We start from the raw sequence: 17,671 nt of genomic DNA on the forward strand, positions 1-17,671 counted from the left end.
TGAGATGGTCTCCATGAGTCAATAAACTCGATGACAATGAGTTTTTTTTGGTTACCTGATTATCACGTTAAGTCATATTAAAAACAGTACACATGCCCAATTATGAAAGAATGACAGAGGAAGGAATTTACTGAATTTCATGTTTTTTGAGTGCTTATACAATGTCTGTTGAAACTCTAGATAATTTTACCAACCCAACCACTTAGCCTCAGAGCTGGAAGGTAATTTAAAGGTCATGAAGCCCACCTTGTTCATTTTCAAGTTAGTAAAGTTAAGCTGGAGAGATCAACCAACTTTCCTGAGGACAAATGGCACTCTTAGTATAAATTCTCACAAGAAAAGCAGGTAAGAAGGTAGGAATACTAAAATGTAAAATATGATTAACATAAATTACTTTAAAAAGCAACAGGGATTCAAAGAATGGATTCAAGAGCCCTAGGAAATAAAGAAGATTAGGAAAATCATCTTGTGCAGACAATAAGTAAGGGAATAAGTCACCAAAGTAAACAGTTACATAAGCATCTCAAGGGAGAAGATGTGGAAGGGTGGAAAATTCCAGGCAGAAAGTCGGGATAGTGAGAGGATACGGAAAGGAACAGGAGGCCAAAAAGAGATTAGGGCAGCACAGAGAACAGGCTAGAAGGGAGGGCAATAATCCAAAAGAGAAGGGAGGAGAGCAGGGCTTTTTAAAAGTCAAAGCCACAGGAACATTAAGGCAGTCTATGTTAAGCCTTCTGCTTTGATTATATTGCTGGGGAAATTTCACACCATTTTAGGCCCATCTACTAAGGCATCTAGGACTGTTTGGTGCCTGTACAGCAACCCTGTTCCCTATCGCATGCATCTTATTTCTAGAAGAAACCGTGCAGACTTCAAACTTTCGGTCAAGAGATCACCTAAGATCTTAGGGAGGCAGCAGAAGCATCAAATACAGTTGATCCTCATTATTCAGATTATGTATTTATTAATTCTCTTACTTGCTAAAATTTATTTGTAATTCCAAAATCAATAAAACCAGAAAAATCAGTTGCTGTCCAGTGATTTCCAACTCATGATGATCCCGTGTGTGTTAGAACTGTGCTCGGTAGGGTTTTCAATGGCTGATTTTTCAGGACTAGATCACTAAACCTTTGTTCTGTGGCACCTCTGGATAGACTCTAACTGAACCTCCAACATTTTAGTTAGCAGCTTGAGTGCATTAACCATTTGCACAACACAGGGACTCCCCAGAATCAATACTTGTAGCATGTTCATGGTCATTCACAGACATATGCAGAGCAATGAAAATTTTGAATCTTACAACATGCACATTCCCAGCAAAGGTCGAACAGGCGACACTCTGTCTTCTTGTTTCAGCTCTCATACAGTAAACAAGTGTCCTTTTCACAGTCTACTTATTACTACATTTTTGCATTTTAGTTGGTGATTTCACAGTTTAAAATGGCCCTCAAACCTAGTGCTGAAGTGCTGTCTAGTGTTCGTAAGTTCAAGAAGGTTGTGATGTGCCTTACAGAGAAAATATGTGGGTTAGATAAGCTTTGTTCAGGCATGAGTTATAGTGCTGTTGGCTGTGTGTTCAATGTTAATGAATTAACAACATATATTAAATAAGGTGTCTTTAAATAGAAACACCCTTAAAACAAGATTATATTTTGATTGGTTGAGGAAAACGTGACCAGAGGCTTGAAACAACCTAACTAACCCCATATTTTCCCTAGGAGCAATGGTTCAGTTTAGGCTAATTCAGTGTTCACGGTGACTTTATAGAACACCAAACCAGTTGCTGTTGAGTCGATCCCAACTCATAGCAACCCTACAGGACAGAGTAGAACTGCCCCATAGGATTTCCAAGGAGCATCTAGTGGATTTGAACTACTGACCCTTTGGTTAGCAGCAGAGCTCTTAATCACTGCACACCAAGGGTTGTTAGAACACTACTACTGCAAAAACAAGGGTCAACTGTATGTGGTTTCCAGTGTGGTTCAAGCATACCAGATACTTTGGTTTGCTATAACCACATGGCAAAACCCTGGACATCTCAAGAAAGCAAAAAGGGGATATGGATTTTATTGTTGTTGCTAACAAAATACTGCAGGAGAGACTTGAAATTACGGTAATATAAAAGTGGCCATAACATTTATATCATCTAATGTCCTCATTTTGTTGATGAGGTTAAGACAGTCAGGTTGGCAATACTTTTTAGAAGCCCTGGTGGTACAGTGGTTAAAGTACTTGGCTGTTAACGGAAAGGCTGGCAGTTTGAACTCACCAGCCACTCCTCAGGATAAAGATGCGGCAATCTGCTTCCATACAGATGTATGGCCTTGGAAACCTTATGGGACAGTTCTACTCTGCCTTACAAGGTTGCTATGAGTTGGAATCGACTCAACAGCAATGGGTTTGGAATAAAAAAGGCAGTATCTTATTAGACTGCTAGATAACTGAATTGTAAAATTCTCTCCTTAAAAAAAAAGTCAGCAACTTTAGAATATACTAGAATTGACATAGGAGAAAAAAGAAAAAAAAAAAAAAAACAAAAACTCTATGACCTCCACATTAGATAGACAACTCTCTTCTTAAAATGAGCCTTTAAATAATGTAGACTAAGTGTAGAAGTAATCGTCGATAGTATATAAAAGAATGCTACTGTCTTGAGTTAACATATTTTAAAACAGTTTTACATCTCTGGCAAGTGGAATATTAAAGTGTGCCCTTGGACAAGTCATTTTACCTCTCTAGGCTTTAGTTTTCTAATTTGTAAATTTAGGGGATTTGAATAAATCAATGACTCTTTATTACTTTTGAGTCACAAACTACTTAGTGAATCTCCTGGAAGCTACATACTTTTTCACCAAGAAAGTCATATTCACATAATATTATGCTCTTAAGGGAAATAAAAAATACCTTCTGATGCCCTTGTACTTAACACACTAAATGATATTCAAGGTCCTCTCCAGCTTTAAGTCAATGAGTCTATAAGAGCACACAAGGCTCACTCCAACCACACCTATCAACACTCCCATGATTTTCCTTGAAAATCGATCCTGTCGCCTGTTTGCCCCCTTCTCTAATACTCAGCTCTTATCTTATAATGGAGAAAGTGTGAGGCTTTCTCTGAAGATATCAAGACAATGCTGTGCTCTGCACTCTCCTTGGCTTTGGAGCTATGCGCTATGTACCTACAACTGTCAGCTATCTGTGCCATTCGATTCTGACTGTGTACATGTGCATATGTTCAGTACTGGACCTTAGTGGTGGAGCAGAGAATATCATACTCCTCACTCACAGCATACTATCTTAGTCTGCAGCTCTAAAGTATTAATTCTTGAAGAGCTTCAAGTGACTGTTTATGGTGGAGGCAGGAAAAAAGAAAATGGGAGAGGTGAAAGGGGAAAAAACAGAATTCTACTCTGTCTCGTAGGGTTGCTATGAGTCAGAATTGACTTGACAGCAACGGGTTTGGGTTTTTTTTTTTTTTTTTAATTTTTATGGGAGCAGATCACCGGGTCTTTCTCCTAAAGAGCCACTGGGTGGGTTTGAACTGCCAAGTTTTCAGTTAGTAGTTGAGTGCTTAATTGTTGTGTCACCAGGGCTCCCTCATAATAACTTACATAACTAAAATACAACTATCAAATCAGAAAATTGATACTGATACATTTTTACCATCTGATCCATAGACCCCATTCAAATTTCATCAATTGGCCCAAAAATGTCCTTTATAGCTAATGGATCCAATCCAGGATTATGTGTTGTTTTTAGTTGTCATGTCTCTCTGGTTGTCAGTACAGAAGAGTTCTTCAGTCTTTCCTTAAATTTCATGACTTTGACATTTTTGAAGAGTTCAGGCCATAATATTTAGTAGAATGTCCCTCAATATGGGTTTGTATGATATTCCTTCATGATTATATTTTTTGTCAGGACTATCACAGAAGTGATGCTCTGGCTTTCTCATTGAGTCCTATCAGGTGGTGCAAGGTTTTGATTTTTCCCATCACTGGTGATGCTGCTGTCGATCACTTGATGAAGGTGGTATCTGCCAGGCTTCTCCACAGTGCTGTTTCATTTTTGTTTTGTAATTAATAAATATTTTGTGGAGAGGCACTTTGTAAATATCCTATATCTCATCAAAATTTCACCCACTCATTTTAGCACCCATTGAAGTTTTTGGATGAATTAATTACTACTAAGATGGTTGCCAAATGACGATTTTAAAATTCCATTATTCCTGCTATATTTATTAGTTGGCATTCTTCTGTAAGGGAAAGCTTTCACTTCTCTCCATTTATTTACTTACTTTTATATTTATGCCAGTATTGACTAATGGATTTCTATTTTATTCAGTGGCTTATAATTCATCCCAGATTTGGTCAGTGAGAATTGTTTCAAGTTGGCTTCTAGATCCTTTTGACATGATATTCTTTAAGCATTTCCTTACTTTTTGTCATAATATGTTCCAAGATCATCTTGTACTTTACCTGCCCCAGCTCAAACTTTGCTTTTCTCCAAGAATCCTTGGTTCCTTTTAGTTTAGATTGGTTTTAAAAAACCAGATCTGGGCACAAAGTGTGCTGGATAATTGGGCATCGATGCTCACAGATCCTTTTATCAGAAAAAGCTAGGGAATACGTACACACACACACACACACACACAAAACACATACACATTACGTTGTATTTATTTCTGTAGTTGTATATATATACATATATATATAGTAAACTATGAGTTCACATTGATACCTCCATTGTCAATCCAATACCATTGGGTTCATTCTAGTTTCTCCCTTTTCATATTTTATAACTCTTTTCTCCAACAGTAAGAAGCTTGACTCTCATTGTTCTCAATACATTTTCTCATGGTATCAAACCCCCTTTATGTACCCATTCCCTGTCTCCTTCCAGACATCTATGCAAATTCCTTCCTCACCTAACTTGGACTTTGACTGCTCACCTGGGGCAACGACCATCCCCCTGCACAGATGCTCTCATCGCACTCAGGGTTCGTACATCCCGTGCTAGACCACCACTGCCACCCCCTCTCCCTGCATGGACATCTTCCTTGCCCCTGTCAGGCTCTCAACCATGTGCTCAGCTGCACCCCCACTGCCATGCTTCCTAGGCCCCCACATAATGGCTTTTGCTCTGAATTATTCAGGAAGGAAGGAAGAAATGAAGGGTACTTCATAGTTTTTTAATTCAGGTGTACCTGTCTCACTTGATGTTAAAAAGTGGGTTATTAATAAATAAATCACAATTTCTCTTTGACCTACATTACACACTTGAGGATTTGGTCTAAAATTGGGCATGTGGGTAATAAGAGATTTAAAGCCATAATATATTCTGTCTTAAGAATGAGGTAAATAAATCACAAAAAGTACATTCTGTACTTTTGTATTAAAATGTTAACTATCCTATTCCCCAGAGAGAAATCCACAGAAATGAGAACTGAGCACTGCCATTTAAATTTAGTCTCTCTACCACTCTCTGTGCAAGGTAAGAGCTGCTTTTTAGACACTAAACTTTTAGCTGACCTGCCTAAAGAGGTCTATCTCTTGGGAGGTCATATTATTTATTGATTGATCACATAGCAGTGACAGCTAATGCACTTCATTAATAACTTTTACAAGCTCACTTGTCTTTTTTGCTCTCTGAGACATCTGGTGGTTTTCTGTAAACACCTATCCTGCTTAACAAACACACAAAAGTTTTTCTTAAAGCTGTATTCGTAACTAGCACTATCAGCCTGAAGCTTACTTTTAGTGTAATTAAATAGACATTTAAAGTAATACTGAATTTATTCTAGGAAGGTGCTGCTTTTTTTTTTTTTTTTTTAACATAAAGAAGCATTGGTTTTAGGAACTCAGGTTTTCATTATTTAGCAGCTATTCATCGAGCATTTACTATGCATGCAGCAGTGAGCTAGAGGCTAAACCAAACCAAACTCGATTCCCACTCATTGCAACCCTACAGTACAGAATAGAACTGCCCTATCGGATTTCCAAAGAGCGGCTGGTGGATTCAAACTGCCAATCTTTTGGTTAGCAGCCAAGCTCTTACTAGGTAGAAATTTATTCGTGATAATAGCAATAGCCAGCTTGCAAAGTGCCAGTAATTATACTGAATAGTTTACCTCTATCATACCATTTATTCTTCACAGCAACCAGCCCTCTGCAGTGGGTGCTGTTCTTTTTCACACTTTGTAGATGAGCAGGTTGATGCCCTTGGAGATTTTAAGTGACCTCATGGTCAAAAAATTGTATGAAAAATCCTGCCTCTCATCTATTTGTTCACTCAACAGTACTTATTGAGCAATTTCAATGTGTCAGGGACCATGATTGATTCTCAGGATAAAGTGACAGACCAGGCAGAAACCCTCATGAAACTTACAGATTAGCAGGAAGGCAGGCAAATTAAACATATAATTATGATAAAGTGTGATAACTGTTCTGATAAACAAGGAGGCACTCAGCCAGACAAAGTTAGGTGAGTAAAGGAGTGAGGGGAGGTTTTTGTGCAGGAGGAACATCATATTTGTAACTGGTCACAAAATTAATGACACTACACTTGGACAGGGGCAGTGGTGGTTCAGTGGTAGAATTCTCACCTTCCATGAGGAAACCAAAGCTCAATTCCCAGCCAGTGCGTCTCAAGTGCACCCACCACGTCTGTCAGTGGAGGTTTGTGTATTGCTGCTCTGCTGAACAGGTTTCAGCAGAGCTTTCAGACCAAGACTAAGAAGAAAGGCCTGTTGATCTACTTCTGAAAATCAGCCAGTGAAAACCCTATGGATCACAATGGTCCGATACCATTGTATATGGGGTCACCACGAGTCAGGGGCTGACTCGATGGCAGCTAACAACAATAATAACAAACACAGAGAACCTGTAATTTCTTCACTGTGCCTATAACAAATATGATCTCTCCCCACACCCTTACCAACTTGCTAGGGAGGAAAGCACAGCTCAGTCAGATCTAATAAATCCGTAAATCCTTTTAAATAGAGTTCAGTCTCTCTTGGATAAAACTGCTTGCTCTGTCTCTTAGATGTCCCCCACCCCTCCTTCTCTCCTAAGATGTACTGTCTGTACAGGGTAAGGCATGGCTTATAAGACCTTGTGGCAGGGGAACAGATAGGAGCCTCAGGCAGAGTTGGTCTCTTGAGTAATCTGTCTTTGTCTGCCTGACTGCTAAGTGCTCTAGTGGCCCCCCATGCTGAAGTTTGCGTCTGCTGAACTTGTGGTCAGTCCTCCTGGTACAGGTAGGGCTTCTAGTAGTCTTTCCTGGCAGGTTAAGGCTCAGGTTGGCTCCAGCTGGAGCTGACAACACTCTGAGGTCTGCTTGTGACTTCTATTCAGACCTGGTCCAGATGATCTGCTCTGTGGCCTTGTTACCCATCCCCTCATCCCCTGAGCAACCCCCTCTAGAAAGCCCCTAGCCAAATTCTCAGTTCCTTCTGCTGGGTTTGTGGAAACTAATGGTAAGGGTCTGGGAAAGGTAAACTTGGGTCCTCTGTATACCTCATCACTCTGTACCTCCAATGTAACTACAGTGTGGCTCACTCCAGTCTGGATTGGGGCAGACTATGAAGTAGCCTCTTTCTCCAGCATCCAATGAGGGTGGGGAGAAATGTGAGGGTGAGAGAGCCTTTCTGCCTTCATGGTCATCGTCATTTATTTAAAGCTCATCTCCCTCTCCTGCCTTTCTCCATTTCTTCTTTCCATAATACCCTAGAATTGGAAAGATATACGTTTCCCTCTTCTTTTTTCTGTCTATTCTTTCTTACATGAAACCATATGGTTGCACCCTGGAAATTCCCTCTCTATATGCTAAAGAGAAGATAAAGCAGTTCATACAGATCTTTCTTAAGAGATAGCGTTGGCTTTGCTACAAATTCCTATTTTTGAGTGTTCAATGCTGAATACTACCTCAGTCTTTTTCCTGCATTCCTTCTCGAATAAATCCTAATCTCCTCCAAGACAGAGAGACTTGTATCCTTTTCTGAAAATCTGATTTAAGCATAAAGTGAGGACTTTGATTTGCAGCTTCATTGTGGAGTTTGAGGTTTACCACATCTTATTCCTTCTGCCCTTGAGAAGCTTCACTACACTTATCAGGTTTTAATATGAATTAAACTCATATTAAACTCATATTGAAACCTACAAGTCTTATTGGGTGAACTGAATTCATGTCCTCTTACTATGGAAAATAAGAATATAAGCATTATATGCAAATACTATCTTTTTAATATCAGAGACTAGGTAATCCTTTATTAGGCTGAAAAAAAAAAAAAAACAGTTGCCATCAGCTCAGGCAACTCACATGTGTCAGAGTAGAACTGTGCTCCATAGGATTTTCAATGGCTGATTTTCAGAAGTAGATTGCCAGGCCTTTACTCTGAGGGCACCTCTGGGTGGATTTGGAAGCTTCAACCTTCAAGCTAGCAGCCAAGTGCGTTAACTGTGTGGACCACTCAGGCACTCCTTTAATAGGCAACTGGCCCTCTTTTCTAATTATTACTATCAGGAAAATCTTCAAATCAATAAATCTAAAACCAAAGCTCTCATTTTGCTAGCTATCCAACTTATGGCTACTGTATAAAGATATCACATAAAAGGTCCGTCTTATTTATTATCTAAAACCAAAAACCAAACCAAACCTGTTGCCATCGAGTTGATTCCAACTCATAGCGACCCCATAGGACAGAGTAGAACTGCCCCATAGTGTTTCCAAGGAGCACCTGGTGGATTCAAACTGCCGACCTTTTGGTTAGCTGCCATAGCACTTAACCACTACACCACCAGGGTTTCCATTTACTATCTAGGTATATGTTTTAAATCTAGTTTATTTTGGAGGGTATCTCAGGAAGTTACTTTCTCAAAGCTACTGGTTTACTAAGTTTTTCTTTAATGGCTGAAAACGAAGTTTACTTACACTTGTTTTAACAATATTCAGTCTATGCTTATTTATTGTACCTAGTTTTTAGAACAAAGGAATTATGAGATCTCAAATTAAATCTCAAGTTCTCCATTTGGATCCAACTTAGAGTGAAGTTAAAGTTATTTTCTGGGAAGAATCATGGCCCTGCATATGGAGCCGGGATGAGTGTTTTGCTGTTGTTGTCCTCAATTTCGGTCACCAGTATTCTAACCCAGCCAGATTGCTCAAGCACATAGTTCTGAACTCAACTGGCAACACAGACTAGTGGCACCCCAGTGATTAATCAAGAATTCACTGTCAGGCTCACTGCTGCTTAATAGTTTTCAAAAGTTCAGCTGAGAAAAACAATGTGCATGCACAGTGATTTAAGGATATGTTATTCATCTATCCCCCTTGAGATGCTCTGAAATTCATTCTTGCGTTCAGCCAGATCACTAGGCAACTACATACTTGGATGTTAAGGCAATTAATTTCTAAGATTAATCAAATAACTTCCTTGGGCTTCAGTTTCCAAAATGCATAATGAAGGTTCATTCATTCAACTAGTACTCAGTGGACTACTATACCCAAAACACTACAACTACAAAATAAAATAAGATCATAGTCCCACCTCTCAAGCCTCTATCTGTCCATCTTTCTAAGTATTTTTATCTGTCTCTACTTCTACATCTACCTACCCACCTACCTACCTACCTACTTATCTATCTACCTGTCTAGACCAAATAGGTAATAATAATTCTATATGACAAATGCAAAAATAGAAATAGACACAGGTTACAGAAGCATAGGGAGGGGCATCTTATCCAGCTAAAGTGCAGGGAAAAGGAAGGGAAGGATGACTGAAGGATATTGAGGAGTCCTGGAATAATATCACCCTCTCTCACAAGATTAGTGTACTAGCAAGTGTCAAACAAGAGGAAGTACAGGGGAGCACTGTCAAAACTGGAAAATTACTACCCAGACAAATGGAAGATGTATCAGCTATGGTGCCTTAGGCTGTAACATATAAACTCCAAAGTGGTTTAGTAAATATGAAAATTTATTATGTCACATAAAAAAAGTTCCAGAGATAGGGCAAGCTCCAATGCTGGTTGATTTAGTGGCTCAATTATGTCATTAAAGACCCGTATTCTTCTCCTCTTTCAGCTCTGCCTTTCTCAGGGTTGACTTTCTAGTCTGGAGGGAACGCTTCTTAGTAACAAAATGGCTGCAGCAGTTTCAGGCATCACAATAAGACCAGAGGATCCTGAAGAAGAAAGAGGCCATCTTTCTCCGTGTCTCCTACCTAAGGGGGAGGAAATTTCTCAGAAGACCTTTGAAGATTTCCCGTCCTACCTCTAAAACCTGGATTACATGCCCATTTGTAAAACCAGTCACTAACAAAGGCAATGGGATTGCCATTACAGGCTTAAAGTAATCATTTGGGGTGACTTCTGTTTTGGAGAGCTGACCCATATATTGCTACAATGGAGTTATGGGCACAAGCTAGCTGGCTTGAAACAAGTCACTCTTTCATCTGGTTATCTCTCATTTCTCAAATTAAAAAAAATCTCTTCACTTTATTATCTCAGTAAGATACTGATTTTTCTCTACTTTCAATGAACAGAAACAAACCTGTTGGAATTGATCAAATCATATCGTACTAGTTCATTATCAAGCCTAAACTCATGCATTTCAAACTAAACTTACCAAAATCTACTAGTTTAACTCCACCTTCAGTGGTCAAAAGGATGTTATTTCCTTTTACATCACGATGGATAGTTTTGTTGTTATGCAAATGCAGAAGTCCCTAGAAGTTGGGAAATACACAATGACTTTCAAAGAAAGCATTAAACAAGAAATATGATTTTTCAGATGGATACATTTATGCAAAATCAACAGGAAACACACGTTAAAGTTAACATTCAAACATCTTAAAATATTTCATATTGAGTTAGTCAAACCAAAGTGTACTATATAAAAACTCACAAAACCAGAGCTTTTACCAAATATTTTATAAAATGTTGATCTCAATACAAGAAAACATTCCATATACTTATTGGCAAATAAAATCCTAATTATTGCTAAAAAATACACATTATCTACCCTCATCACTATCACAACCCCAGAAATACTCTTAAGAGTTCAGAATTAGGGTTCTGTTGATACAAGGATAGATTTCTAATGGAAAGAGGAATTAGCTATGCTAAACATGTCATATTTTGCATATACTCTTGAAAAATAAATATTAACATAGCTATATTTTTCTAAAAATAAGATGTACTTTTTTTATTTTATTGTGTTTTAGGTGGAAGTTTACAGTACAAATTAGTTTCTTATTCAAAAATTTACACACAAATTGTTTTGTGACATTGGTTGCAATCCAGTAATGGGATAGCACTCTTTCCCTTTCCCTTTACACCTGGTCTCCCCATGTCCATTCTTCCAGGTTTCCTGTCTCTTCCTACTTCTTGTCATTGCTATTGGGCAGGTGTTGCCCATTTGATCTCTTATACTTAATAGAACTAGAAGCATGTTCCTTACATGTGTTATTGTTTGTTTCCTAGGCTTGTCTAATCTTTGGCTGAAAAGTGGACTTCAGTAATGGCTTCAGTTCTGAGTTATCAAGGTGTCCGGGGACCGTAGTCTCTGGGGTTCCTCCAGTCTCTGTCAGACCAGTAAGTCTGGTCTTTTTTTTGTGAATTTGAATTTTGTTCTACATTTTTCTCCCACTCTGTCCAGAACCCTGTATTGTGATTTCTGTCAGAGTAGGTGGTGATGGTAACTGGGCACCATTTAGTTCTTCTCGGCTCAGGATGGAGAAGGCTGTGGTTCATGTAGTCCATTAGTCCTTTGGGCTAATATTTTCCTCGTGTCTTTGGCTTTCTTCATTTTCCTTTGCTCCAGACAAGATGGGACCAATAGATGTATTTTAGATGGCTGCTCGCAAGCTTTTAGGACGCCAGATGCTACTCACGAAAGTAGGATGTAGAACATTTTCTTTATGAGCTATGTTATGCCAATTGACCTAGATGTCCCTCGAGGCCATGGTCCCCAGCACTCGGCCTCAGTAACTAGGTCCCTCAAGGTGTTTGGATGTGTCTAGGAAGCTTCTTTGGCTTTGCCGTGGTCAAGTTGTGCTGACTTCCACTATATTATGTGTTGTCTTTCTCTTCACCAAAATTAACATTTGTCTACTACCTAGTTAGTGATTTCCCTTTCCCATCCCTCCCCTGACTCATAACCATCAAATATTGTTTTTTTCTCTGTGCAAACGTTTTCTAGGGTTTTTATAATAGTTGTCTCATAAAATATTTGTCCTTTTGTGATTGACTTATTTCACTCAGCATAATGTCCTCCAGATTCATCCATGTTGTGAGATGTTTTGAGGATTCATCATTGTTCTTTATCATTGCGTAGTATTCCATTGTGTGTATTTACCACCATTTGTTTATCCATTCATCTGTTTATGGACACTTAGGTTGTTTCCATCTTTATGCTATTGTGAATAATGCTGTAATGAACATGGGCATGCATATGTCTATTCATGTGATGGCTCTTATTTCTCTAGGATATATTCCTAAGAGTGGGATAGCTGGATTGTATGGCGTTTCTATTTCTAGCTTTTAAAGGAGGTGCCATATCATTTTTCATAGGGGTTGTACATTTTACTTTCCCACCAGCATTTTTTATTTAACTAGAACTGCCTCATAATTAATGCAAAGACAATTTAAATCGTCTTACCATGAGTGCTTCATGTAAAATATAGGCAATTATGGGCTCACTCATTCTTTCACCCCTCTTCAGAAATCCTTTCACGAGATCAGTCACTGAGCCTCCATTGCACAACTATAAAAGAATATTTCAAGATGGATATTGAAATAGGCATGACATTTTAAGTTCTCACTATAAAAGGTTTTCCCTAAAGCGTTTTTTAAAAATTGTTCCGATTTGGTGTTTCAAATGATTACTCCCATCATCTTTACAGTTTCATAAATGAAATGAACGTATGAACTTGTACTTGAGTACAACAACTACAATAATCATGTGCAAACTTCACCAATTCTCATTGAAAAATTTTCCATCACCATAAACAGAATCTCAATGCTTCCTAAATGATGACTCCTCCTTTCCACCTCTCTCTCACTCCTGGAAACCACTAGTAAACTTTGGTCTCTATACCTTCGACCATACTAGATATTTCATATAAGACAGATCATACAACGTTTGTTCTTTTATGATTGACTTCACTCAGCATAATGTTTTCAAGATTCATTCATGCTGCAGCCTGTATTAGGACTTCATTTCTTTTTATGACTGAAGTAATATTGCATTATTGATTTCTGAAATTTTAATTAATAGTACAATAGATTCTTAATGCACAGTTATATACTATTTTATATGTGCATTAATTAAAAAACGTGTCCTCTCTGGCAAAATTTCAGGGTGCACTGATGTAAGGTTTACAAATAAGATTTTTTAAAAATTATCTTAAAATCATGTTTCCCAGGCTCTTCAGCCTCCACCCATTCCACACCCCAAATCAGGAGGAATCTAAATGGAAAAACAAAAGAGAGAAACATAGTCGGGGAATTTTTCACATTCTGGGTTCGCCAACTTTAAAACCAACCAACCAAACAAAAACATTACGTAACATTAAATCCCACATAAAAGGAGCTGTAGAACACAGAAACCTGTGCCACAAATATTGGTATTAGCAATGGAGTATGAGAGGGGAGATAACTGGGTAAATGGCTCCAGACCAAGAGAAGACCCCAAGGAAGCTCTGAACCCGTGACACCTTGATCCCCTGATCCCTGATCCTTTAACCTTTGCCTTTAGCTTTGCCCATTCCCCAGGGGCTTCTGTCCGTGGTCTCCCTGCCCTCAGCCTGCCCTGTGGCCTTCTATCTTACCACCTTTAGTTTTCACCACCAGTGCCTGAGAACTAAAAGAAAACCAAACCTGTTGCCGTCGAGTCGATTCCAACTCATAGGGATGCTAGAGGACAGAGTAGAACTGCCCCATAGGATTTCCAAGGAGCAGCTGGTGGATTCAAACCGCCTACCTTTTGGTTAGCAGCCATAGCTCTTAACCACTGCAGGAACTAAAAGAGTCGCTGATTTCCCTGACTCTCTTATAAACCAAAAGCAGTCAGAGAAAGGAGGTGAGAGGAGGTATACCTCTAGCACCCTAGTCTGAAATACAGGCAGTCCCAAGGTTATGTATAAGACCTATTCCTATGTTTGTCTTTAAGTTCAATTTGTAGGTAAGTCGGAACAGGTACATATGGTTCTTATTTAGCATCAGTTAGTCAAATGTTTGCCTCAATATATAGTATATATTTTACCTTTTTATGCATATAAAACACTTAAGAAAAACTTCCAAACTGTGCAATGTTTTCATGAGCGTTATTATGAACCACTGTATTTAACTCAAATTTTTAATATAATAGGCTTTATGGCAGTCCGTTCTTAAGTATGAGTTGTCTGTAAGTTGTATGTTTCTAACCCGGGGACTGTCTGTACTGAATACATTTTCTGATATGGTAATTAGATTTTTACCATGTGGAGGCCTGAACACTTCTCGTATATTATGGATTAGATAATAAGAGCTAATGTTTATCGACCACTGACTTTGTGCCGGGCACATTTCTAAACCATTTATGTGAATTATCTCTAATCCTCACCACTCTGTGAAGCAGGTATTATTCCAAAACCAAACCCACTGCTGGAGTCGACTCCAACTCACAGCAGCCTTGTAGAACAGACTAGAACGGCCCCATAGTGTTTCCAAGGCTGTAAATCTTTATGGAAGCAGACTGCTACATCTTCCTTACGCAGAGTGGCTGGTAGGTTTAAATGGCCGACCTTTCAGTTAGCAGCTGAGTGCTTCAACCAATTTGCCACCAGGGCTCCTTAGGTATTATCATCTCCATATTAAAGAGGGCCCTGGTTGCACAGTGGTTAAGCACTCTGCTGCTAACTGAAAGGTCAGTGGTTCCAACCTACCAGTCAGCTGGTGGCAGTCAGCTTCAGTAAAGATAACAGCCTTGGAAACCCTGTGGGGCAGTTCTACTCTGTCTTACAGGGTCGCTATGAGTCAGAATTGACTTGATGGCAACAGGTTTGGTTTTTTGGTTTCCAAATTAAAGATGGGAAAATTGCAGCACAACATGGTTAAGTAACTTGCAAAAGTCACACAGTAGTGACAAAGCTAAAATATGAACTTGGACAGTCTGGTTCGATCCCTCAGTAAGCTTTGGAGCTGGCTGGTAGATCTAACTACCTTGTAAAATACTGTATCTATAAAAGTCTATTTTAAGATCTAAACATGGACTTACAAATGAACACTTAGATGCATCCCCACTTATAATTAGGCTTTTCTATATTCAAAGAAAATTTCTTTCAGCTTCCTTAGGAGTAATTGCAGCCTCAGCATTCAAAGAGCTGCATTTTCTTCTGTATCTGGAAGGGGAAGACCCCTATAGGTGGACAAACAGGAGTGTGGCTGCCCTGGCAGCAGAAAACAGGGTCAGACTGCCTCCCACTATGGACCAGAATGGACAGTTCACAAAATTACTCACAACTGACAGAAAAGATATTCAGAGTCCTTTAAATTGCAACACACTTATTTCAAAGAATCTAAGTTTTTAGGACTACCTTTAAAATTCCTATAACTCACTGTGGGGAATTAATGTTCTTTTCCTATTTCTCCAAAGTGTGGCCTTTCTTCCTTTACACCTTACACTGCAGCTGACTATGACATTAATGCAAAAGAGTAAACAGCTAGAATATCACAGGGGAATAAAAGAACACCAAAGAATGTGCAGGAAATAAAAAATGAGATAGGATAACTAACAAAGCCACAGAATTTACATGAAATACTTCAAATATCACTTTCTGTTACCTATTTTTATTTGAAACATAGCTATTTTTTCCCATTTAATAACATTTAGGATAAAGGATTCTTTGTAATATACACTTTTCTTTTTGTTTTAAGCAAGGTATGCTGACGTAAAATTTATATACAATAAAATTCACCCATTTTAGTGTACAGTTCCTAGTTTTGACAAATGAAATTTGTTATCTAACCACTACCACAATCAAGATATCAAACAAATCCATCACACAAAAATCTTCCCTCCTGAGACTTCCGGGCAACATGGCTCTATAGAAAGAAGCATCACTCCGTCCCTCCATAGCCAAGACCTGAAAAACTAAGTCAAACAGAGACAAACATCAATCCAGAACCCTAACCATCAAATGAATAGATAAAGAACTCAGCCATGCACCAAATGGAATAAGAAACTGACAAACAACAGAGAGCAAGGAGATATACGTCCTATCCGCTAATGCAGCATGAATTCGCTGTCTTGGACTCCTGTCAGATACTGGAAAATGGGGAGTATGGGAAAGCAGCTTCACAGATCTCCCAGCAGGAGACAGAACAACTGGTAACCAGCAACATATGCTTTCCCACCCCCAACCCTTCTTCACCCCCACTCAGCCTTGTCTGCTTCCTGCTGCCACAGTCTCTTGGCCAAGAAGCATCAGCTTAAGCCACTTGGATTCCACCCGCCCACAATGGCCAGCTCCCTGAGTGCCACTTCTTTGTTGCTGGCATTGTTTTTTTCCACTTCTTTTGGTTTCTTCCATACCTCTCACCACCTCTCCCTATTTTATCTCAAATACCTGGCTCTGTGTGCCATCTTTGCTTCTTCTAGTAAGGCTGGGAAATGCTGCTCAACTGTGGAACTGCTTCCCGGCCCACGCCGCCATGCTGGTGGGATCCCTGGAGCTTTTTTGATGGGTTGCTTGCTTGTTTCGATTTGTTCTGTTTTGTTTTGTTTGTTTCTTTGTTTTTTTCTTTTCTCAGCTTGGAAGCCCCTTCTAGCCAGGCTATACTGCACAGGCTGGGAGCTACTTCTCTAGTTTGTGCAGCCATGCAGTGGGATCCCTGGGGACATTTCATTTTTTTTTTCTTTTATTTTCTCTCATTTTTCCTTTTTGTCTTTGTTCATTTCTCAGTTTCTCATCTCTCTATACTCACCTTCTCTTCTTCTTTCCTGAACACCTGCCAATGTGTGACATCTCTACCACTTCTATATACTTCATGGCCTTGGAGCCACTTCCCCAGTCTTTGCAGTCACATTGATGGAATCCCTGGGGGCTTTTCTTTCCTTTTTTTTCCTTCTAATTTTTATTTATTTCATTTTCTTTTACCCTTTTTATTCTCCCCCTTTTTTTTTCCATTTCTCAATTTCTTGTCTATCCATCCCACAGCAATCTCCCATAGCACTCTTTTTTTTGTTTGTTTGTTTTAGGCTCCTGTTTCTCTCTCCTCTCTCTCCACTTTCCCACACTCATCTTACCTCTACACATTACAATCTCCCCCATACCTGCACCATGCGCTGAACATCACATCCCCAAGCAGCACAAGCACGGCCTACTGGAACCTGCCCTGCACTGATTCCTGGCCTGCCCTGTCGGTCAAAGTATATGCCACAAACAACCCATTCCAGCCACTCCCCTTCAGCTAGACCTGCCCTGCTGCCCCATAACTGAGAGGCTGACCCTGTCCATTGGACAAGGAGGTGAAAAGTATCATGCCCACAGATGAGCAAACAACAAAGAACGCACAGCATGCCTGCTCACACATAACCAAATAAAACAAAAAAGCAGGACAAAACAAAAAATCTACAATCAATAAATGAGGAAAATAACTACTGAAAGTCCCAAAGACAGCAGACAATATCA

At 39.2% G+C, this 17,671-nt stretch overlaps 1 protein-coding gene across 1 annotated transcript in view; it reads right to left on the reverse strand.

The window, feature by feature from the left end:
• The window catches only part of MYO3A (myosin IIIA), a 299,063-nt gene that overhangs the window by 250,539 nt on the left and 30,853 nt on the right, over window positions 1–17,671 (reverse strand). The window contains exons 3-4 of the mRNA XM_004380568.1: window positions 12,658–12,762; window positions 10,624–10,723 (exon numbers count right to left, since the gene is read on the reverse strand). Of these exons, the coding sequence (XP_004380625.1) occupies window positions 10,624–10,723; window positions 12,658–12,762 (205 nt within the window). The remainder of the gene's footprint in view (window positions 1–10,623; window positions 10,724–12,657; window positions 12,763–17,671) is intronic.

Source organism: Trichechus manatus, unplaced genomic scaffold (assembly GCF_000243295.1).
Source record: "Trichechus manatus latirostris isolate Lorelei unplaced genomic scaffold, TriManLat1.0 scaffold00075, whole genome shotgun sequence".
In the NCBI taxonomy this organism is placed as follows: domain Eukaryota; kingdom Metazoa; phylum Chordata; class Mammalia; order Sirenia; family Trichechidae; genus Trichechus; species Trichechus manatus.